Source organism: Dendropsophus ebraccatus, chromosome 12 (genome assembly GCF_027789765.1).
Source record: "Dendropsophus ebraccatus isolate aDenEbr1 chromosome 12, aDenEbr1.pat, whole genome shotgun sequence".
Taxonomy (NCBI): domain Eukaryota; kingdom Metazoa; phylum Chordata; class Amphibia; order Anura; family Hylidae; genus Dendropsophus; species Dendropsophus ebraccatus.
In genome coordinates this window covers 36561914-36583828 of record NC_091465.1, presented here as the reverse complement: position 1 = coordinate 36583828, position 21915 = coordinate 36561914, and the positions used below count along the sequence as shown (strand labels likewise).

The following is a 21915-nucleotide window of genomic DNA, read 5'->3' as shown; positions in this document are numbered from 1 at the left end:
GTCAGCTGCCACAACCTTTAGCTTCATTGGCAAAATATCAAGAAATTATTGCTGAATAAGGCAAAGTAATCCTAAAACAACATTTATAATTACAAATACTTATATAATCACAAATATTGTTAATCTAAAGCTCACTTCTGTTATTAAGCAAATTTATTTTGCTCTTAGCTGCCAAATCCTATTTTAAAGGGTGTTCCTGTATGCTGGAGGAATGTAATCTACATAGCTCACAGGGCTACACTGGAGCACAGGGGCGTAGCTAAAATGTCATGGGCCCTGGTGCAAAACTTCAATTTGGGGCCCCCCCTTGACCAGTGACACCATACCACTCCAAACCTACATATCCCCCTAACAGCCTCACTCCACACTGCCATTGCATAATACTACTGTACTGTTACTGCATAAAATCTACTATATAAAGGCAAACATTCTCCCTCGGCAGTGACAGCTGGATTCTGCAGACTTTTTAAGTGATACATTCAGTAACTCACAGGGGGCGTCGTCTCTTCTTGTGACTTTTTTGCAAGTCGGAGTTCTTCACTCTTCCTTTTGTTCTCCTTCTTGCCCGGCCATCATGAAAACGTCCTCAGCCATGACTTGTCTCCACAGGATCTGGCAGAAAAACATTTTAGGCTCCTTACCCCAACATTGTCCTCATCTCTACAAAAACTCTCCATGTGTACTGCGTCACACAGTATCAGTGCCCCTCTGTGCCCTCATGTAAGTAATTATGCTCAATATGTCCCTCCAAATAATAGACAAGCCCCTTATGTGCTTCTATATAGTTTGTAGGTCCCCTCTGTGCATCCCCCCTGTAAGTAGTCCCCTGGTAGTTGCCCCCCCCCCCCCCCAGTAAATTGGTATGCTCCATGTAGGCAGTTCCTCCCCTCCTAAAGGGCTAATCGTGCCCCCATGTCTCATGACCCCTGGCTGTAAGACCCCTCATCTCCGCCATGCTAACCTGGTGGATATTTCCCCTCATGTAGGTAAAAAAAAACATACTCACCTGGCTCTGCAGTCCTCAGGCATTCCTTCTTCCTCCCTAGTGAGCTGAAGGTGTGCCGCGCGTGGCATCGGTAGGCAGAGCATCCACTCTATGACCATGAACTAAGGGTAGCATCCCCAGCCCCAGCAGAGGATGGCACTAGCACACAGACAGACAGCCCACCACAAACATATGCACACAGCACAGACCCACCCCACACACAGAACACAAGCCTACCACACACCCAGGACACAGCACACAAGCCCACCACACACCCAGGACACATCACACAAGCCCACCACACACCCAGGACACACCACACAAGCCCACCACACACCCAGGACACAGCACACAAGCCCACCACACACCCAGGACACATCACACAAGCCCACCACACACCCAGGACACATCACACAAGCCCAGGCCCACCACACACCCAGGACACATCACACAAGCCCAGGCCCACCACACACCCAGGACACATCACACAAGCCCAGGCCCACCACACACCCAGAACACATCACACAAGCCCAGGCTCACCACACACCCAGGACACAGCCCACAAGCCCACCACACACCCAGGACACAGCACACAAGCCCACCACACACCCAGGACACATCACACAAGCCCAGGCCCACCACACACCCAGGACACATCACACAAGCCCAGGCTCACCACACACCCAGGACACAGCACACAAGCCCACCACACACCCAGGACACAGCACACAAGCCCACCACACACCCAGGACACATCACACAAGCCCAGGCCCACCACACACCCAGGACACAGCACACAAGCCCACCACACACACAGGGCACAGCACACAAGCCCACCATACACCCAGGACACAGCACACAAGCCCACCACACACACAGGACACAGCACACAAGCCCACCACACACACACACACACACACACACTTACCACACACAGCACAGGCTTACCATACACACACACACACACTTACCACACACAGCACAGGCTTACCACACACACACACACACACACACTTACCACACACAGCACAGGCTTACCACACACACACACACACACACACACACTTACCACACACAGCACAGGCTTACCACACACACACACACACACACACATACCACACACAGCACAGGCTTACCACACACACACACACACACACAGAGCACAGGCTTACCACACACACACACACACACACACACACACACACACTTACCACACACAGCACAGGCTTAACACACACACACACACACTTACCACACACAGCACAGGCTTACCACACACAGCACAGGCTTACCACACACAACAAACAAGCACAGGCTTACCACACACACATAGGCTTACCACACACAGGATACAGTACGCACACACACACACACACACAGCACACAAGCACTGGCTTACCACACACAGGATAGAGCACAGGCTTACCACACACAGGATACAGCACACACACACACACACACTTACCACACACAGCACACAAGCACAGGCTTACCACACACAGGACACAGTAAACACACACACACACACACACACTTACCACACACAGGACACAGCACAGGCTTACAACACACAGCACTATACACACAGAACTCACAGAACGGCACCACAGAGACAGTGGGGCACGACGTGAACGGGCAGGACACAGACTCCCCCTGGCTGGTGGGCCGGGTCGCAACTGCGACCGTTGCGACCCCTGTAGCTATGCCACTGCTGAAGCAACTCTCTATAAACTCAATCGCAGTTATGAAAATTCCATAACTTCCTTGTTTTGGGTGTTTCCAGCTTTCTGACCACATCTGGCCAGAGATAGAACCAATATAGGAATAGCCTCAGGCGGCAGATTCTGCGGTCCGGCAAGGGGCAGATTATGTCCTCCCCACTGTCATTTTAGTTAAGTTTCACTTAACAAAAATGACAGCAGCCGCTCAGTCACCAATCCCACCGCAGTCGGCCCGCCGCCCGCGCTCTCCACTGTCTCCACATCCCATCGGGTCCTGCGACGTCACCCTGCAGCTGTCATAGACCTCCCGGCTGTGGTGAGTTCCCGGGGTCGCTGGGGGACGCGCTGGAGCGATCGGGTCGCGTGGGGCCGCCGGGAGGGGGGGGGGAGTGGGGGATACGGTGCGAGCAGCGTTATGAGGCTTGCGTGGGGGGGGGGCAGAATGCTGGCTGTCACTGAGGGGGCGGCAGAGACCCCAGAATTGGCCCTGTTGGTGGTGTTTCTTAGCTACAGATAGAAAGACAAAGTTTTGGTTGCCAACTTCTGTGTTCTTAAAGGAATATTCCAATATAAAGTAGCAGGGGATAAGTAGTTAGTCGCTTGCAGAGCCATCTTTTCAATTGGCAGGGTAAGCGGCTGCCCAGGGGCCCATGGCTCGTAGGGGACCCCTCTGCATTCTGAACAATGTCAATGTCATTCTCTCTTGTAAGAATGGGGCCACGGACTGCACCGCATGGAGCTCTGCCCAGGGTCCATAATGCTGTTAAGACAGCCCTAGTCACTTCAGTCATTCTTTATGGGAGCTGCCGTAAACAACTAAAGCAAAAACAGTAAACAGCCAAACATTGCTCCTAAATCTGAATGTAAGTCTGTGGCCCTGGATCGCTCAATAGAGACAGTAGCTACCGAGATGGATCTTTTCACTTTGCAGTAATGCCTGTACGAACAGCACAGGGTCACCAACGCAATGTATTATTGCTGTCAGCCTGTAAATATAACCAGGCAGCCACCAGAGCATCTGAATCAGAGTAAAAATCAGTTTTCTTTTAATTCTTGGAAAACGGCTTGGAGGCCTCCTGATTGGATATAGAGGGTGTACACTGAGTACACATGTACTCTCCTCTTTTTCCTCGTAAAACCTGATTGTTAGCAGCTGCTGGGAAAAACATTAAAAGTTATTGGGAGAATTAAATCTTTCCCATACTCCTCTCCCCTTGCAGGCATAACTTCTGGGTGTTTCCTATGAGCTCTATGGCCAATGGACCGTTTTCCCTCCTTCCTCCAACCCCTCCCTATCCCTTTAGTCCCATGATCTTCCTCTTCCTGTTCTCAATCTCCACTGCACTGACGTGTAGTCAGTTTGCCCACCCACCCTGTATTCCTGGCAGCAGATGCTTAATAATTATGGTTGCTGATTGTTTGGGGTCTATGTCCAGTCCTAATGTTTAACTAGAATAAAGAAGATGCAAAGCAGCCCTCACACCACCATTTCAATGTAGTATTCCCTTAAAGGGATACTCCAGGCTCACAGTCACCCTCTGGTCTATTGTATCTCCTGGTCCTGTGGGGTCACAGCCAGTGACTGAGGTAGAGTTCTACAGTTGTTCCCTTACTTCATTGGGGGAGCAGGGTGTCTCTGAGTGACCATGGTTGGAGAAAGTAGCTCCCAAGGGTGCTGTTGTATTTTTTCTCATTTGTCTCCGTATTTCAGCTATGGCAGCATGCACCTGTGTAGTCATACATATATTGGATGTGCTGGCCAATTTTTTTGTTTTTCTATGTCATCAGATAGGTCAAAAGTTGAAGCAAATGAGTCAGATTTGATTGACAGTCGAGATGAGACATGTGCCTCACCCCTGATGCATCTTGGGATTGTAAGTGGGTCTCGTGCGAACACTAACTGAAGTATGTAGTTTGCTGTGCACTACTCCAACCACTAGGTGTCACACTCCCCCAGGACACAGCTGCAGTTATTAGCCTGTCACACGCTCTCTCACACTCCACTTCCTGTAGTCAGGGAGTCCCAGCCTGGCTCAAGGCCAGTGAAGACATGTTGTAGTTCAGATCCAGATCTGTTTACAGTGTTACAGACAACAGGAGTTATCCACTGCAAGGCCTGACTTCAAGGTTGCCTACGCTGTGGATCCTAAATTCAGGACAGTCACCCCCCCCCCCCCCCCCCAAGAAGGAGAGACAAAAGAGACTGTACTACAATAGAGCACAGTGCAAGTAAACCGCTCTCTACTGACTTTGCTAGACTAAGTAGGAAGAAAACTACTAGGTAACTTCACCCAGAGACAGAGGCCCGGGACTCGTGCTACCTTTCAGGGTGGTCAACGAGACAGAAGACGGTCAGATAAGATAACCTGACAGAGTTTTAACACTTATGAGGCAAGGGTCTCCTATCTGGCCCCTATCTCCTGCTCAAGAGTATTCTTCTATCTTTCTTCACCTCAAGTTACTGTTACTTTGTTGTACCTAACCACTTTTTTATTGCACTGAAGATATTTCAAGTAAAGTTAAGCACTGTCTAAGTTGGGACTCTGTCATCTCTGTCCCCGCACCTGCACCTACCTCCTGCACCTGACACTAGTCCTACCAAAGGTCCAGTTGCCTGTGTGTCGGGGGGTCAGTGTTACCACTCCTGGCCATTGTGACAAGTCATCTCAAAACACTATGGCACTACAGCTTTGGGGCAATGATGTTGCAGGCCCACACACCCAATCAGTGTCTATAGTGGTGGCACATCTCAACCACTGATTGATTGCGGGGGCCTGTGAGATCACAATCCATAAATTAAGAAGCAGCTGCACAGTGGGGCCAGAGTCAAATAATACCAGCAGCCAAGTGGGAGCCAGGGAGGCGAGTGCATGTTTTTTTTTTTTTTAATCAACCCCACCCCTTCCTAGACAACCCCTTTAACTCTGGGTGTGTTCGCTGACTGGCACAGTGATGTTTTTTGGTTAGGGACTCATGTGTATCAGAGACCTGCACGTGGTACATGAGGCAATATGGTTTGATCAAATTATATACTAACTTTTAATGTTGGTTTTTAATGTAGCTGAACAAGCTTTCGTGTCAACCATGGGTGCGATGTGCAGCCATTTCTGTCTTTTTGGCTTGTGCATAACTCTGGGTATCTGCAGCCCTGTATGAGGTATGGAGGTAATGGATTCCCTTTAAATCCACATGTCATTTTTATATAATAATATGATTAATAAAGATATATTTTGCTAAGTAAACTCAGCAGTTTGTGTTTTGTATGGCTATATGTTCCCACACAGTATTTTTGTCCAGTATTTTGCAACCAAAACCAGGAGTGGATTGAAAACACTGAAAGGCTATACTCACACACTGTTGAAATTGAGTGCATGGCCATCATTCAATGGCAAATGATGGCCGTTGTTTTGAAAATGGCAGTTATTTGTTATTAAATGACGGCCATCCACTCAATTTCAACAGTGTGTGAACATAGCCTTTCTGTGTTTTCAATCCAATCCTGGTTTTGGTTGCAAAATACTGACCAAAAATACTATGTGGGAACATATAAATCCTACAAATACTGTACACACCAATAAATATACTCCAAGTCCAAAGATAATAAACATTAATTTCCTTTATTCAAAACATATAATAGGACAGACAATGTTAAAAGGTAATGAGATATGCAGAAATAGATACAGGTAGACCACAGATCACACCTGGACAGGATAGTATCAGAAAAACCTGGGTAAACAACTACACTAGATATATATAAAGTGCATGTGCCAACGATATATACTAAGTACAATCACTAAGGTGTAGTCAGGGTTTGTAAACATATAGAATGCCCAGCTAACAAAGGTGCAAAATAGCAAAGTGCTTCGTATACCTATTGTCCGGTGGTCTATAGTGGCTCCCTCTCCCCAACGCATGTTTCGCGTGGCAGCTTGATCACGTGCCACAGCTAGGTTATGTAGTTGCTGTGCCCTGCTACAGCCACTAGGTGTCTCACTCCCCCTGTGCACAGCTAAATTTCAGGAAGTAAAGTTTGCCTGTTCACACATTCTCTATTACACACAGTTCCTGTCACACAGCTCTATATAAGATAGGGGGCCTCCTGATCAGTTTGGTTCTGGTCCAAGGGCAGTCCCTGTGTAGTCTAGTTCCAGTGTAAGAGACTACAGCATTCATGCACTGCTGAACCCAACCTTGCGGTAACCGGAGTTAGAGGAATAACCCTAGCCTACTCTGTGGATTCTTCACATCAGCACAGTCACCCCCTTGAGAGAAAAGGCAGTGGGACTGATTCGCAGTAGAGCACAGATACAAGTTATCCGCTCTCTATTGACTACGCTCGACTATTCGACTGTGAGAAAATTTTCCATAGTTAGCTTTACCTGGAGAGAGAGGGCTGGGATTCGTACTACCTATCAGGGCAAGCAAGGATTCTGTGTAGGCAGAAGGTGGTCAGATAACACAAATTTATTTAAACGTGAGTATGAGGAGATTCTTCAAGATTTACACTTCACACACATCCCAGCAGAGTACTGTACTAATTAGGAAGGGGCTCCTATCTTGCCTCTATCTAATGCTACAGCGTTACTTTTACTTTACCTTTACCTCAAGTTACCTACTGCGATGGTGTTGGTCTCCATTGTGGCGGCGATTGCTGTTGTGGTGCTGTGCCTGCAGGTGGTGGTGCGGCAGAGCCCGGGGGGCTATGTCTGGCAGCACTGGGGCTGCTGTCCAACTGGGCTGCTCCCTCCCATGGCACAGTTGCCACATGGCGCTGCTCCATTTTTACATTAGGGGCCCACACTTTATCGGGAATCTTGATGTGGTGTGTGGGCTTAGGCCTTTTGAGTAAAACTTACTCCTGATGTTAGAATTTAAATGTTGCTGAGAAGCAGATGGTCATTCATAAGCATTTTTGGATGTGTGATCATGTCTATTCTTTCTATTTATTGAATATATTATTCAATTTCAGAAGATCTTTGTAGGAAAGAAATCCTGAAGTTCAGATGCTTATATGAAAGCTGAGACCAGTAAGTAAAGTCAGGATGTTAGTTTTAAAGATAATTCCACTGTCCAAACATTGTGTAATATATTGCATATTCCCAATCACTTCCTGAAGTTTGTTCTCCGTCAGCTGCCACAACCTTTAGCTTCATTGGCAAAATATCAAGAAATAACTGTTGAGTAAGGAAAAGCAATCCAACGATAACATATATATATTATTACAAATATCGTTAATCTAAATCTCACTTTAGTTATTAAGCAAATTCTCTTAGCTGCCAAATCCTATTTTAAAGGGTGATTCTGTATGCTGGAGGTATGTAATATACATAGCTCGCAGGGCTACACTGGAGCAACTCTCGATTAACTCAATAGGAGTTATGAAAATTGCATAACTCCCCTGTTTTGGGGAGTTATGCAGACTCTCCATTACCCCACAGAGGTGGCGGGGAGCAGCGGGAGCAAGAGGCTAAGGAGTTGATGAGCGGGACTACTGGTGCAACAGCACGGGAGCTGGCGGGCTGCAGAAGTGTGCAGGATGTTTTCCGGGTCTTCTGGGAGGAGGGGGGGGGTGTCTGGGGAGATAGGTCAGGGCTGACAGTGGGTTCCCCAGAGAGAGGCAGGAGGCGGCGGCTTTTTAAACTTGCCGCCCTGCTCCTGCTTTTCTCAGCTACAGGGGACACCCTGTAAAAAAGCAGGGATTCCCATCATGAGGGTGGGGAAATCAACGGAAATCAACGCTCTTTAGAGTAAGTAGTGGTGCAGGGTCTTTATGCTCTGTGGGCCGGGTGCTCTGCACCTGACCCACAGAGTGCAAAAACAAATTAACCCTATTTACATTGTTCCCTATGGGAATTGACAGCTCGGTTCTCGAACTGCTCGGTTCTGGAACAGCCTTCAAGAACCAATTATGTTCGAGAACCGAGGTACCACTGTACTTGGTGGTGTTTCTTATACAAATAGAAAGTCAAGGCTTCGGTAGTCAACTTCTGCGTCCTTAACCCCTTAAGGACCAAGGGCGTACATGTACACTCTGACGTCATTAAGGGTGTTCAGAGTGGGGCCGCGCGCCGATACCGTTCTGAACCGCCATAATCCCGGGTGCTATCTGCAGCCCGGGACCGCAGCAATTAGCGGGAACAGTCCAATCGCCGCCCCCGCTAATTAAGAAGTGTGCAAGGTTGACAGCTGCATTTAAATGGCTTCTTTCCCCCATCGGTGGTGGTCTACTGGGGCAATTGCCCCCCAAAATCTGTACTGGCCGGCGCTGATCCTGGCTCGGCAATCTATTGCTCTCGGTTGCAGCAGCCGAGAGCAATAGAACACAGATCTCATTAATCTATGCAGTATATCTATACTGCATAGATCTCAATGTGAGATCAGAGCAGTAATACTAGAAGTCCTCCAGGGGGACTTCTAGTAAGTGTGTAAAAAAAATGTTTTTTTTATTAATAAAAAATCCCCTTCCCTAATAAAAGAATCACCCTCTTTCCCCATTTTATAAATATAAATAAACATATTTGATATCGCTGCGTGCGTAAATTCCCAAATTAGCATAAGCGCAAAAAAATTCCAAAGTGCAAAATTGCACAATTTTGGTTGCATCAAATCCAGAAAATTTGTAATAAAAAGCGATCAAAAATTCGAATATAAGCAAACAAGGTACTGATAGAAAGTACAGATCATTGTGCAAAAAATGACACCCCACACAGCTCCATAGACCAAAGGATAGAAGCGCTATAAGCATGGTAAAAGAGCAATTTTAAGGAACATTTATTTTTTTTTTAAAAGGTTTTAATTTTTTAAAAGCCATCAAATAAAATTTACACAAGTTACATATCGTTGTAATCATATTAACTTGAGGAACATGTATAACAAGTTTTATCCTAGGCCGAACAGCGTAAACCGCACATTTAATTTTTTGCTGGTTTCACAGCATACTTTATGCAAAAATTAAGCCTGTCATTGCAAAGAAAAAAATAAGGGCTCATGTGGGTCTCTAGGTGCAAAAATGCAATTGCTATGGCCTTTTAAGAACAAGGAGGAAAAAACGAAAAGCGCAAAAATGGAAATTAGCTCTGTCCTTAAGGGGTTAAAGGAGTATTCCAATTTTAATTAATAGGGGATAAGTAGTTAGTCGCTTCCAGAGCCATCTTTTCAATTGGGCAGGGTAGTTGGCTGCCCAGGGGCCCATGACTCATGGGGGGCCCCTCTGCGCTCGGAACAGAGTCAATGTCATTCTCTCTTGTAAGAACGGGGCCATGGACTGCACCACAGGGAGCTGTACCCCTCCCCCCTGCATACTCTCCACTCGGGTGGGGCCACAAAATCAGTGAGAGAGAATAGCCTAGAGCCGTGCAGGGAAGTGAGCGGGCAAGTCCTGGGTGTCATTTATGTTTGTTTGTATGTGTACCCTATGCCAGGGTAGCTTTGTGGTGTTGTGGCTGGAGGTAGAGGATAACCCAAGTGTAAACAAGTGCAGGTGCGACAGAAATAGACAAGAGTCCAATGACTCTCTCCAGGATAACTTTGTTTACTGGAGAAACTTCAGTGCAATACAATACAATTATAACTTGGGATGCAGGTGCAGACAAGAGGTAGTTAGAGTAGGGTGTACAGCAGAAAGAGTAGGGATGCGCCTTGGGGTTCTTGTCCAGGTAGTAGTGTACTCTGCCAAGATGGTGCATAGTAGAAGAAGAAGTTGAAGGAGATAGAATACTCATACTCACATTTAGATATGCTATTTGACCGCCTTATGCCCTAACCAGTTCAAGGAGGGCCAGGTTGGGTAGTAAGAGGCCCCAGGACTTTACAAGTGGGTGTAGCAGACTTTCCAGAAGAGCAGTGCAGACAGTAGGATACGTCAAATTCCTTGCTATTTGTCCTACTTGTCCCTATAGTACCTAGTGGTGGTTACTGCCCTTTGTGTTTAAGAAGGATCCCAGGCACGGACAAGTTTTTTCTCAGGCGACGGCAATCCCTTCCAAGGGTTTCTAGCACTGCATGCTAGCTGTAATAAGCACTTGGAGAAAAACTCTGTAGGCTTCTATGGCCCCTGATGACTTCACTGCAGCAGAAATTTCTGTGTGTGTGTCCCTCTTTGACTCTACTGACAGAAGAAGAAGACATCCCACAAGGAACTAAGCTCCCTTTTATAGTGACAACTAAACTGTGTTGTGATTGGTGGGTCTGTGTGAAGAGGAGAATGAAGAAGTAGGATAGGTGGAAAAAATGAGGGAAAGAGCCTGCACCTGTGACAGGGTAAAAAAAGAACATGTGACATAAGACAATTAACTCATTCCACCTTTAGCTGTGCTTAGTACATAACATAGAATACTGTAGACAGTGACATCTAGAAGGGGAAATACATACTGACATCTCATTCATCTCTTTTGTTCAATATCTGACAGAGATACTTCGCTCAGGTGTAATAAGACTTAGTGGACCCCTCTGTACTGGGACACTACGGGCCACATGTATCATCCTGCGAACGGATGATTTTCGGCGGAAAGTGCCGATTTGAGTATTTTTTTATACGCAAATGGCCGATCTGCGAATAAAATATTCGCAAATCGGCACTTTCCGCCGAGTACGCCAGGGGGGTGGAAAGGGGGCGTGTTGTAGGCGGAACGGAGGGCGCGGACTCAGAGTCCACGCGATTTACCATCCGTTCCGCCCAAATATACGCCGAAAACCTACTCCAGTCCTCAGCTGGCGTAGGTTTTCGGCGGTGCGCACCGGCGTGCACGGGATTTATGTAGAGGCAGTCCGCCTCTGCATAAATCTCCGTAGCGCCGGAGCTGTGGGGGCATTTTTAAGTCCGGCGTAAAAAACGCTGGACTTAATAAATGCCCCCCTACATGTGTATAATGTGCATTTTTTATAGTAAGGGATTGTATTGACTAGGGGCAGTCCAGGGAAAGGAGTAGGGTGGCTTCGGATGCGGTTGGGAAGGCGGGAGGGGTCACAAGGGTGGGGTGGGGGGAGTTTGGTCAGCCAAAAAGGAAAAATCCAGCAACCAATCATTTAAGAGCTTAAGCTTTATTCAGTCAAATCCATAAAATACAAAAAGTGCAGTCTCACATGGTTTGGTTGACAGGTTTTGGTCGTTATATGGCCTTGATCACAGCAAAAACAGTAAACAAGAGGGAGGCTGGGACGGGCCTCCGGCTGATGCGCGGCTCCCCGCCTCTGCCCGGTCCCATCCCCGGCAGCACAAGCATCAGTGAGGTCAGTGTGCGCCCGGGATGGTACTTCTGGCACAGTGAGCGTCTATAACAAATGCCCCCCCCCCTGTGTCGGAAGTACCATCCCCGGCGCACACTAAGCTCCCTGATGCTTGTGCTGCCGGGGACAGGACTGGACAGAGTCGGGGAGCTGCGTGTCAGCCGACAGCCAGACCGAGTCTGCAGGAGAAGACAGGACACGGCGGGGGAGCTAGTTGTCAGGTAAGTTTTTCTTTTTTTTTGTTTTGCACAGACATGGGGGCCATCTATAAGGGGGATACATGAGGGCATCTATAAGGGGGAATTCATGGGGGCCATATATAAGCGGAAATATATGGGTGCCATCTATAAGTGTGAATACATGGGGGCCAACTATAAGGGGGATACATGGGGGGCCATCTATAAGTGGGACAACACAGGGGGTACTCTATTATAATGGTCTGCTGCAAACCACATACATGGAATGCCGAGCCGGGATCAACGGATCTCCCCTCTGTGATCGCCCCCACTAGACACCAGGGACAGGGGGCACAGTTACTATTCAAATGCAGCTGTCAGCTTTGACAGCTGCATTTGAATAGTTAATTAGCCGTCAGCGGCAATCGGCCGCGGTGGCTAATACCCGCGGTCCCTGGCTGCACATAGCAAACGTGGACCATGGGCTGCACAGAGGGCTCACGCCGGGAATAACCGTCGGGTATAACCGTCATGCGTCGTTAAGGGGTTAAATCCACATGTAAAGGCTGTTATTTCAAAACAATGGCCTTTAAATGACGTGTTTGATGTGTTTTCAATCCATTCCTGCTTTTGGTTGCAAAATACTGACCACAATACTGGGCAAACATACTGTGTGGGAACATAGCCTAACAAAGTACTTTCCAGAATTAAATGCTGCCACCAAGGGGTACTAAAGCAGAAACACATGCACAATTCCAGTTGTAGTTTGTCTATGTGTTTCTGTCTTTCTACATCTTGAATTGAACTGTTTTATACATCTATGACTTTTCTTGCCAGAATAAAAATGCTAGAGGTGTGATTTCAGATAACAAACAGGCTTATCAAACTCTCTAGGGAGAACTTCCAGGTCTTCAATCACAAACCCAATATCCGTTATGTGCACTGCTGCCCAATTTCACATTGACGGCAAGGAAGCGCATTATTGGGCTATTTCCATTAAGTCATTTGGTCAGTCTTTTTTCAACCAAAACCAGGAGTGGATTAAAAAAACAGAAACTGTGCAAATCTTTCCATTATAATTTTGCCCTGTGAGTTCCACCCTTGGTTTTGGTTTGAAAAAAGACTGACGGAATTTCTTTTTGTGAACATGGCCTTACAATGAAAATGTGTCCATATTTTCCTTTTACAGTGTGTGAACATAGCCTAAAGGAAAGCAACACTGCTATATGCATCATTACTTACACTCTTTACACTTCTGTGTTAATACAGAGAGGGCATGTAGCGGGGGCACAACCTTAGAGTGGGCCAGGCATGACTGGTTTAGCTGGGGCTGTAAGCATGGGTAGGGGGTTAATAAATAGATAGTGAATAGTGTGGGGACAAGGAAAGGGTAGTAAGGGGTTAAAGATGCTGCAGGAAGGATAAGGCCAGGTTGGTGAGGAAGGGAAGGGAGGGGTCATCAGGTCACTTACTAGGGGTGAAGTTAACGTGTCTATAAGAAAACGTGAAGACCTTGTTGAGCGTGAGTTTCCTGCCGGACCAGCTTCAGCCTGCCCGCCTACTCTAAGGTGCGGGCTTTTTGTTTTTTTTCCTGTCATGACATCCTTTGGTAGGGAGGTCTTGCAGGGCAGGGTAAAGGGATGATACTCACCCAGTTCTGATGGTGATATGTGTTCCCACTGGGGTAGGACCCGTGGAACAGTGGTGTATAATTAAGTGCCATTTGACTAATTATCAGCTCTGAGTTGGGGTGATGCAGCTTGGGGAAAAGTTTTGGCACTGATGTTGCTAGATGGCGCTCTGCAAGACCTCCCTTGTTTGTGGATCTGAATATGTGTTATATGTTATGTTATTTATACAATATTTATATTCATGTTCTGTTAAGCACTTTAATAAAGAGGCTGTTAACGGTAACTTGAGTCTCCGTGGTTTTGTAGGATATGTTGGAGTAAGGGGATAGTTGGGGTACTTTGCCGGGATGTAGTGAAGGATATGTATGAGACTCCTCATACTCACGTAGAGATGAGTCTCAGTCTCATCTGACCGTCTTCTGCCACTCAGTGTCAGGTTTCTGTCCTGATTTGTAGTACGAGTCCCAGGTCTTTGTCTCTGGGTGTAGCTAGCTAGTAGTTTCCTTCCTACTCAGCCGAGTGAAAGTCTACTGCGGTACTGTCTTAGTGTTTCTCTCCTACTTAAGGGGGTTGACTGTCCTGAGTTTAAGAATTAACAGCATAGGTTGCTCCCTTATCTCCGGCTATCCTGGGGCTTGAGTCTAGCAGCGCATAGTGGTAGGGGTTACTAGCTCTAGAGAAAGGTGTGGCACGTCCTGCCTGGCCTGAAGCCAGGCACCAACTCTCCCACTAGAGGAAGTGGTGTGTCAGAGAGGTGAGTTTGTGTGCAACTAAACCTTCCTGGTGAACTGCAGCTGTGCTTTGGGAGAATGTGACACCTAGTGGTTGGAGTAAGGCACAGCAGCTGACTAAACTAACTGTGACACTGGGTAGAGACACTTTTACCTAGGTGTAAGAAAAGAAGAAAAAAAGTAGTTGGATACCACACTACACTATACTATGGCCATGCTGTGCATCACTACATAATGTATGGCCAACACATGTAAGTGGTGATGTTATCCATTGTGTGTTCGGTGTGTGGCCCAGTGCCTGTATGTTTTCAGATTTTAGCAACACCCCTGTGCGACACATAGAACACTATATAGCATGCTACACAGCCACAGGAAGTCTATATGTAGTGTCCCAGTACAAGTGGTTCCACTAAGTTTTATTACACCTAAGTATCTCTGTCAAGTATCACACAAAGGGGATGAAGGAGATGTCAGTATATATATTCCCCACTAGGTGTCACTGTCTACAGTGTTCTATGTTATGTATGGAGCACAGCTGAAGGTAGAATGGGTTAACTGTTTTTGTTACATGTTCTGTTTTATCCTATCACAGGTGCAGGCTCTTTCCCTCATTTTTTTCACCTATCCTGCCTCTTCTTTCTTCTCACCACACAACCCCACCAGTCACTACACAGCTTAGTTTGCCCATATAAAAGGGAATTGAGTTTCTGGTGGGGAGGTCCTTCTAGTCTATTGTCAGTAGAGGTGGAGAGAGACACAGAGAGAGAGAAGTTCCTGCTGCAATGAAGCCAGGCCTGGCTTAGGTCAGGACCCTTGTTGGGGACTAAGGAAGCTTTACAAATTCTCCTATGCAAGTAGTCTGCTAATATGCAGTGCTAGAAAACCCTTGGGAGGGACTGTCATCCTCTGAGGAAAACCTTGTACATGCCTGGAATCCTTCTTAAACATTTAGGGCAGTAACCATCACTAAGGTACTGACCCCATTAGGACAAATAGCAAAGAAGATGATGTATCCTACTGTAATGCATTGCTCTTCTGGGAAGTCTCTGAAAGTTTGCTTCGCCCAGTCGAAAAGTCCTGGGACCTTGTACTACCCAACTTGGCACTCCGTGAACTAGTTAGGGCATAAGGCAGTCAGATATCATATTTAAACGTGAGTACAGGTGTCAGGAGGGGCTAGCGGCATGACGTAGTAGCCGCACGTACTCTGCACCTCCCCGCTGCCCCCATGGACTGACTGAGACTGTGGCCAATCCCTTCTGCGGTCTGTGATGCGATGTGAGGCGAAGGCGTCGGAAGAAGGAGAGATGGAACAGCGGGAAGATGATGTCGTCCACCCGGAGCGGCATGCGGCGTCTGGTCAGGCGTTCCCCTGGAGAGGCGGCCTGTTTGGAGAGGCGGGGGCTGTGGGTGTGCTGGGTATCAGAGATGGCTCTGATTCGCCCGGCATCACATGGTCTCTGAAAAGGTTGGTGGCCGAATCGCGAGGGGTATAAGAAGAGTCCCGGGGCCCTGATGATATGGGACGGAGGAGCCAATGACTTGGCCGGCGTTCGGTACAACAATCCAGCTTAGGACAGAACTACCCGGGTGAGGTGGGGGATCGGAGCGGTGGGGGTGGCGAATGGAGCGGCGGGGATGCGGGCTGCGGTTGAGCGGGGGGCTGGGCTGCGGGCGTGCGATCACAAAACGATCACAAAAAGATTTTTCCGTACGATATATCGTACCATCTAAACGCTGATCGTTATAAAAAAAAATCGTTACTTCGAAATCGTTAATCGTACGATCGGGCCAATTATCGCTCCGTGTAAACTTAGCACCAGGCTGTAATCTTTGATCTGTGCTATAAGGCCCAAATATCTAAAATTGGTATCTCTACCCTAGCCAAGGACTCATTATATGAACTGTTGCCAGCTGTGGTGCCTTCCTGTTGGTCTGATTACTATATGCCAAGCAAAGCGATTACATGATATAATATCTTTCTCTGCAGGCTGTGCATTGTTAGAGCCTGAAATAATTGGTTTTCTGAATTTATTTGAAACAAGGGGGCTTTGTATTTGCATAACTGACCAATAGATGTTAAAGGGGTAGTGCGGCGCTAAGAAATTATTCACAGAATAACAAACATTACAAAGTTATACAACTTTGTAATGTATGTTGTGTCTGTGAATCACCCCCTTCCCATGTCCCACCACTCCCGCACATGTACCCGGAAGTGTGGTGCATTATACATTACCTGATCCATGTCGCGCGTTTCCGCCATCCTCTGCCAGGACGTCATCTTCGGACGGACGGCCGAACCGCTCCGACCGTCCCTAGTGCCGGCCGCCTTCTGCAGCGGCATCAGATGCTCAGCCGCGAGTGGCTGAGCATAAGTGTGCTCAGACGATTGCGGCTGAGCACAGTTATGATGCGGCAGAGGGGGGCCGACATCAGGGACGGCGGCAGCGATTTGGCTGGCCTCCCGAAGATGACGTCCTGGCACAAGATGGTGGACATGCGCGACACGGATCAGGTAATGTATAATGCACCACACCTCCGGGTACACGTGCGGGGGTAGTGGGACACGGGAAGGGGGCGATTCACAGACATAACATGCATTACAAAGTTGTATAACTTTGTAATGTGTGTTATTATGTGAATAATTGTTTACCCCCGCACTACCCCTTTAAGAAAAATGGTTACATGATACAATATGCTTTTCTGCAGGCCGTGTACCATTTGAGCCTAAAGTAATTGGTATACTGTATATTAGAGATGAGCGAGTAGTGAAATATTCGAATTTCGAGAATTCGAATTGAATACGCACCGATATTCGAACGCGTATTCAATCCCATTATAGTCTATGGGAAAAAAAATTGCGGCACTTGGAAATCAAAATTCGACCACTTGGAGGTCACCAAGTCCCCCATGAAACCTCCCTAAACGATGCGAACACCTCCGGAATGACACTGGGACATTAGGGGGAGCATGCCTGGGTGCACCCAACATCCCAAAATCGCGGTATAATGCCACTCTCTGCAGTTGCAAAGCAAAAATATTTGCGAACACTTTACGAACATTTATGGCAATGTTCACACATTTCGTTCGTATGTCTTGCGCAGTGTTACATACATGATTCCAATGTGCGTCTGCAGAGCGTCATGTTATTCGCGCGTATCACGCATAATGCTGTATGAACGTTACTGGAACAGTATGTATGACGTGCCTTTTTCTGGGCTACTGGAACAATATGTATCACATGCCTTTTACTGGGCTACTGAAACATTATATATCAAGTGCCCTTAGTGGGCTACTGGAACAATATGTATAACGTGCCCTTAGCGGTGTTAAACAGGGACACTATAAGTCACTTGTACACACAGGGTACTAGAATGAATACAGCTGATGCTGCTGCTGTTATCATCTATTTTTAAGCACTGAGAAGTGCTTTGGATTCAGAGATTACTTTTTCGCTTGATCTTAGCGCTAACCAAAACACGACTAATCCCTCTCTTTCCCTGCTGCAAGATCTTTCCCTGGATAGGTTGAAAGCTCATCTGCGGTCGAGAGTTGGGAGCCAAGTATTTAAGATTCGAGGTCATGTGGTTCAGCCATCCAGTGAGGGTAGACACCGTTTTCGTGCTGCGTGCGTACTTCCAGGATCCCTCACGGCCTCCCTGCATGGTGATTGGATTAAAAAAGCGCCAACTGCGATGGGAGGGCTTTCGAATGTTTCCCTCATATTCGCCTCACTACTCGATTGAATTCGAATCTTTCGAATACCGCAATATTCGATCGAATACCTACTTGATCGAATCATATTCGCTCATCTCTACTGTATATATGTAGAACAGGGGGATCCTGTGTCTGCATATCATATAGTAACTCGGCTGACTGGCGTGAGAGCCCTATTCTGGTCAACTTGGGGTTGTCTTACACCATCACTTTTTGACAGTAATTGCGAGATATCCTCTGAGGACGCGTTGGTCTTGCTATTGTTGATCCTCGGAGGTATATGCAAGCTACGGATTCCTTGGTCGCACCTGGTCTCATTTTTTTGACAACTTATTAAGGCTGGGATGCCACCTTAGGCTCCCATTTGAAAGGGGGGAGGGATGAGTATAAAAGAGGCTAACATATATGCTGACATGGAGAAATTTTTGAAACCCCCGAACCCTGGGGGACGGGGGGGCGACCTCCTATAGGGGCCCCTCCCCATCTCCAGGGAATTCTACTTTGGCTGACCCTGAGGAGGGCAGTATACAGGATAAAGAAACAGTTCCCCGAGTTAGAGAGTAGAATAGAGCGGGTTATGCAAGATGTGAAGGAGCTTAAGAAAGAGAATGTGGCTATTAAATCTAAACTTGTGGATATGGAGTATAGTAATCGATGGTGCAATATATGTATGGTTGGGTTTTCAGAAGGTGTAGAAGGAAAGAACCCAGTGGAATTCTGGCAGGAGGGGATCAAAGAGACGGTTGAGCTGGATCTGTTATCACAGTTATTTGGTCTTGAACGAGCACACAGGGTGCCCTTTATAGCCCCCCTGCCAGTAAGTTCACCTAGAACCTTAATTATCAAGGTATTAAGTTCAAATGACAGAGATAACATTCTAAAAAAAAAACAAGAGAGATGGGGAGGTAAAGTACAATGACTATAGAATATCCCTATTTCTAGATTACTCTCGGGAAACGAAACTGAAGCATAGCTCTTTTAGAGAAGCAAAAAGGAGACTAGTCAAGGTGGGCATCCCATTCTCATTATTGTTTCCGGCTAAGTTACGCATAATCTACAATAACTGTTGGTGAAATGGATGGACCGTGAGGGGGTTCAGGCTCTGTACTCTGCTAAGGCTTCTTGATTGTATTAAGATTAAACCACATGACTATGTATATGTTATGGGTGACTTTAACTGCCCGATGGATCCAGATATTGATAGGAGAAGCGGTGGGGTTCAGGGCGCGCGGACAGTCGCCTCTTCATGATTTCTGTACGAAAGTGGGATGATTAGACGCCTGGAGGCTGCTCCACCTGGATTAAGTTGAATATTCTTGTTTAAGCACTTCCTATGATGCAGCATCTAGGATTGACCTTTTTCTATGTAATAAGTCTGCAGTTAGTTCTATCCAGAAAATTAAAAATGAGCCAAAACTGTGTCGGATCATGCCTCCCTCCTGGCGGAGCTTGTTAAGGAACCGCCAGCCTAGCCCTCCCGCCTCGATGAAAATTTACCCGCGCTGGCTTGCAGTGATTAAGAATAAGGAACTGATCCAGGGAGAAATTGCATGGTTTTGGCAGTGTAACAGAGGCACGGCTTGTCCATTAGTAGTCTGGGAGGCCTTTAAGGCGTTTTTGAGAGGGATTATTTTTAAGCAAATTAAAATCTACAAAAGGGCTTTTAAGGAGAAGGAGGAGAGTATTAGAGCAGAGGTGGCTAAATCTACGCAGGAAGCAGGCGAGTCGGGGTCTCAAACTGCCTGGGAGAATCTAAGGCAGCACAACTACGATATGAGAACTATGTGAGTACTACAGTCATGGCCAAAAGTTTTAAGAATTATACAAATATTAATTTTTACAAAGTCTACTGCTTCAGTTTTTAAGATGGCAATTTGCATATACTCCAGAATGTTATAAAGAGTGATCAGCTTAACAACAATTACTTGCAAAGTCAATGATTTGCCTAGAAAATTAACTTTATCCCCCAAAACACATTTCAACATCATTGCAGCCCTGCCTTAAAAGGACCAGCTAACATTGTTTCAGTGATTGCTCGATTAACACAGTTGTGGGTGTTGATGAGGACAGGGCTGGAGATCAATCTGTCATGATTAAGTAAGAATGACACCACTGGACACTTTAAAAGAAGGCTGGTGCTTGGCATCATTATTTCTCTTCTATAAACCATGGTTATCACTAAAGAAACATGTGCAGTCATCATTGCACTGCACAAAAATAGCCTAACAGGGAAGAGTATCGCAGCTAGAAAGATTGCACCTCAGTCAACAATCTATCGCATCATGAAGAAGTGAAAGTAGAGAGGTTCCATTGTTGCCAAAAAGGCTCCAGGGCGCCCAAGAAAGAACAGCAAGCGCCAGGACCGTCTCTTAAAGGTGTTTCAGCTGCGGGATCGGGCTACCAGCAGTGCAGAGCTTGCTCAGGAATGGCAGCAGGCAGGTGGGAGTGCATCTGCACGCACTGTGAGGTAGAGACTCTTGGAGCAAGGCCTGGTCTCAAGGAGGGCAGCAAAAAAGCCTCTTCTTTCAAGAAAAAACATCAGGGACAGTCTGATATTCTGCAAAAGGTACAGGGAGTGGACTCCTAAGGACTGGGGTAAAGTCATTTTCTCTGATGAATCCCCTTTCCGATTGTTTGGGACATCTGGAAAACAGCCTTTTTGGAGAAGACGAGGTGAGCGCTACCTCCAGTCTTGTCTCATGCCAGCTGTAAAGCATCCTGAAACCATTCATGTGTGGGGTTGCTTCTCAGCCAAGGGAATCGGCTCTCTCAGTCTTGCCTAAAAACACAGCCATGAATAAAGAATGGTACCAGAATGTCCTCCAAGAGCAACTTCTCCCAACCGTCCAAGAGCAGTTTGGCCATTAACAATGCCTTTTCCAGCATGATAGAACACCTTGCCATAAAGCAAAGGTGATAACTAAATGGTTCATGGAACTAAACATAGAGATTTTGGGTCCATGGCCTGGAAACTCCCCAGATCTTAATCCCATTGAGAACTTGTGGTCAATCATCAAGAGACGGATGAACAAACAAAAACCAACAAATTCTGACAAAATGCAAGCATTGATTGTGCAAGAATGGACTGCTATCAGTCAAGATTTGGTCCAGAAGTTGATTGAGAGCAGCCAGGGAGAATTGCAGAGGTCCTGAAGAAGAAGAGTCAACACCACAAATATTGACTTGCTGCATTACCTCATTCTAACTGTCAATATAAGCTTTTGTTACTCATAATATGATTGCAATTATATTTCTGTATGTGATAAAAACATCTGACAAACACACATAAAAACCAGAGGACAGCAGATCATGTGAAAATAATATATTTGTGTCATTCCAAAACTTTTGGCCATGACTGTAGGGCTCAACACCGGATGTTCTTTCAGGGGTATCATAGGTTTTTGGCAGGCGGTAAGACTAATAAATATGTGAGTAAAATCCTTAAGGATCAACAGGACACCCAGGAGATTCTGTGTGATAAGGATCGACAAGGGCAGTTAGTAAAAAGTGGGGAGGGAATAGAATAAGCGATACTTGAGTTTTTGTTGATCTATATTCCTCTGAGAGGGTGGTGAGTAAAGAAAGGATAGAGAAAGTTATTGAAGAGATTCCCCTTTCAAAATTATCAGAAGCTTTATCAGAAGAAAATTATCGGATCTGGACCAACCTATTACACTGGCAGACCTAAAGGGAGCGTTGGGCTCATTCGCTTGAAACACCTCTGCGGGT

General features: G+C 46.6%; 1 protein-coding gene across 1 annotated transcript in view; it reads right to left on the bottom strand.

The window, feature by feature from the left end:
• The window catches only part of LOC138768690 (nicotinamide N-methyltransferase-like), a 40736-nt gene extending 22602 nt beyond the window's left edge, over positions 1 to 18134 (bottom strand). The window contains exon 1 of the mRNA XM_069946643.1: positions 17918 to 18134. Within this exon, the coding sequence (XP_069802744.1) occupies positions 17918 to 18134 (217 nt within the window). The remainder of the gene's footprint in view (positions 1 to 17917) is intronic.
• Between the last annotated feature and the right edge of the window lie 3781 nt (positions 18135 to 21915).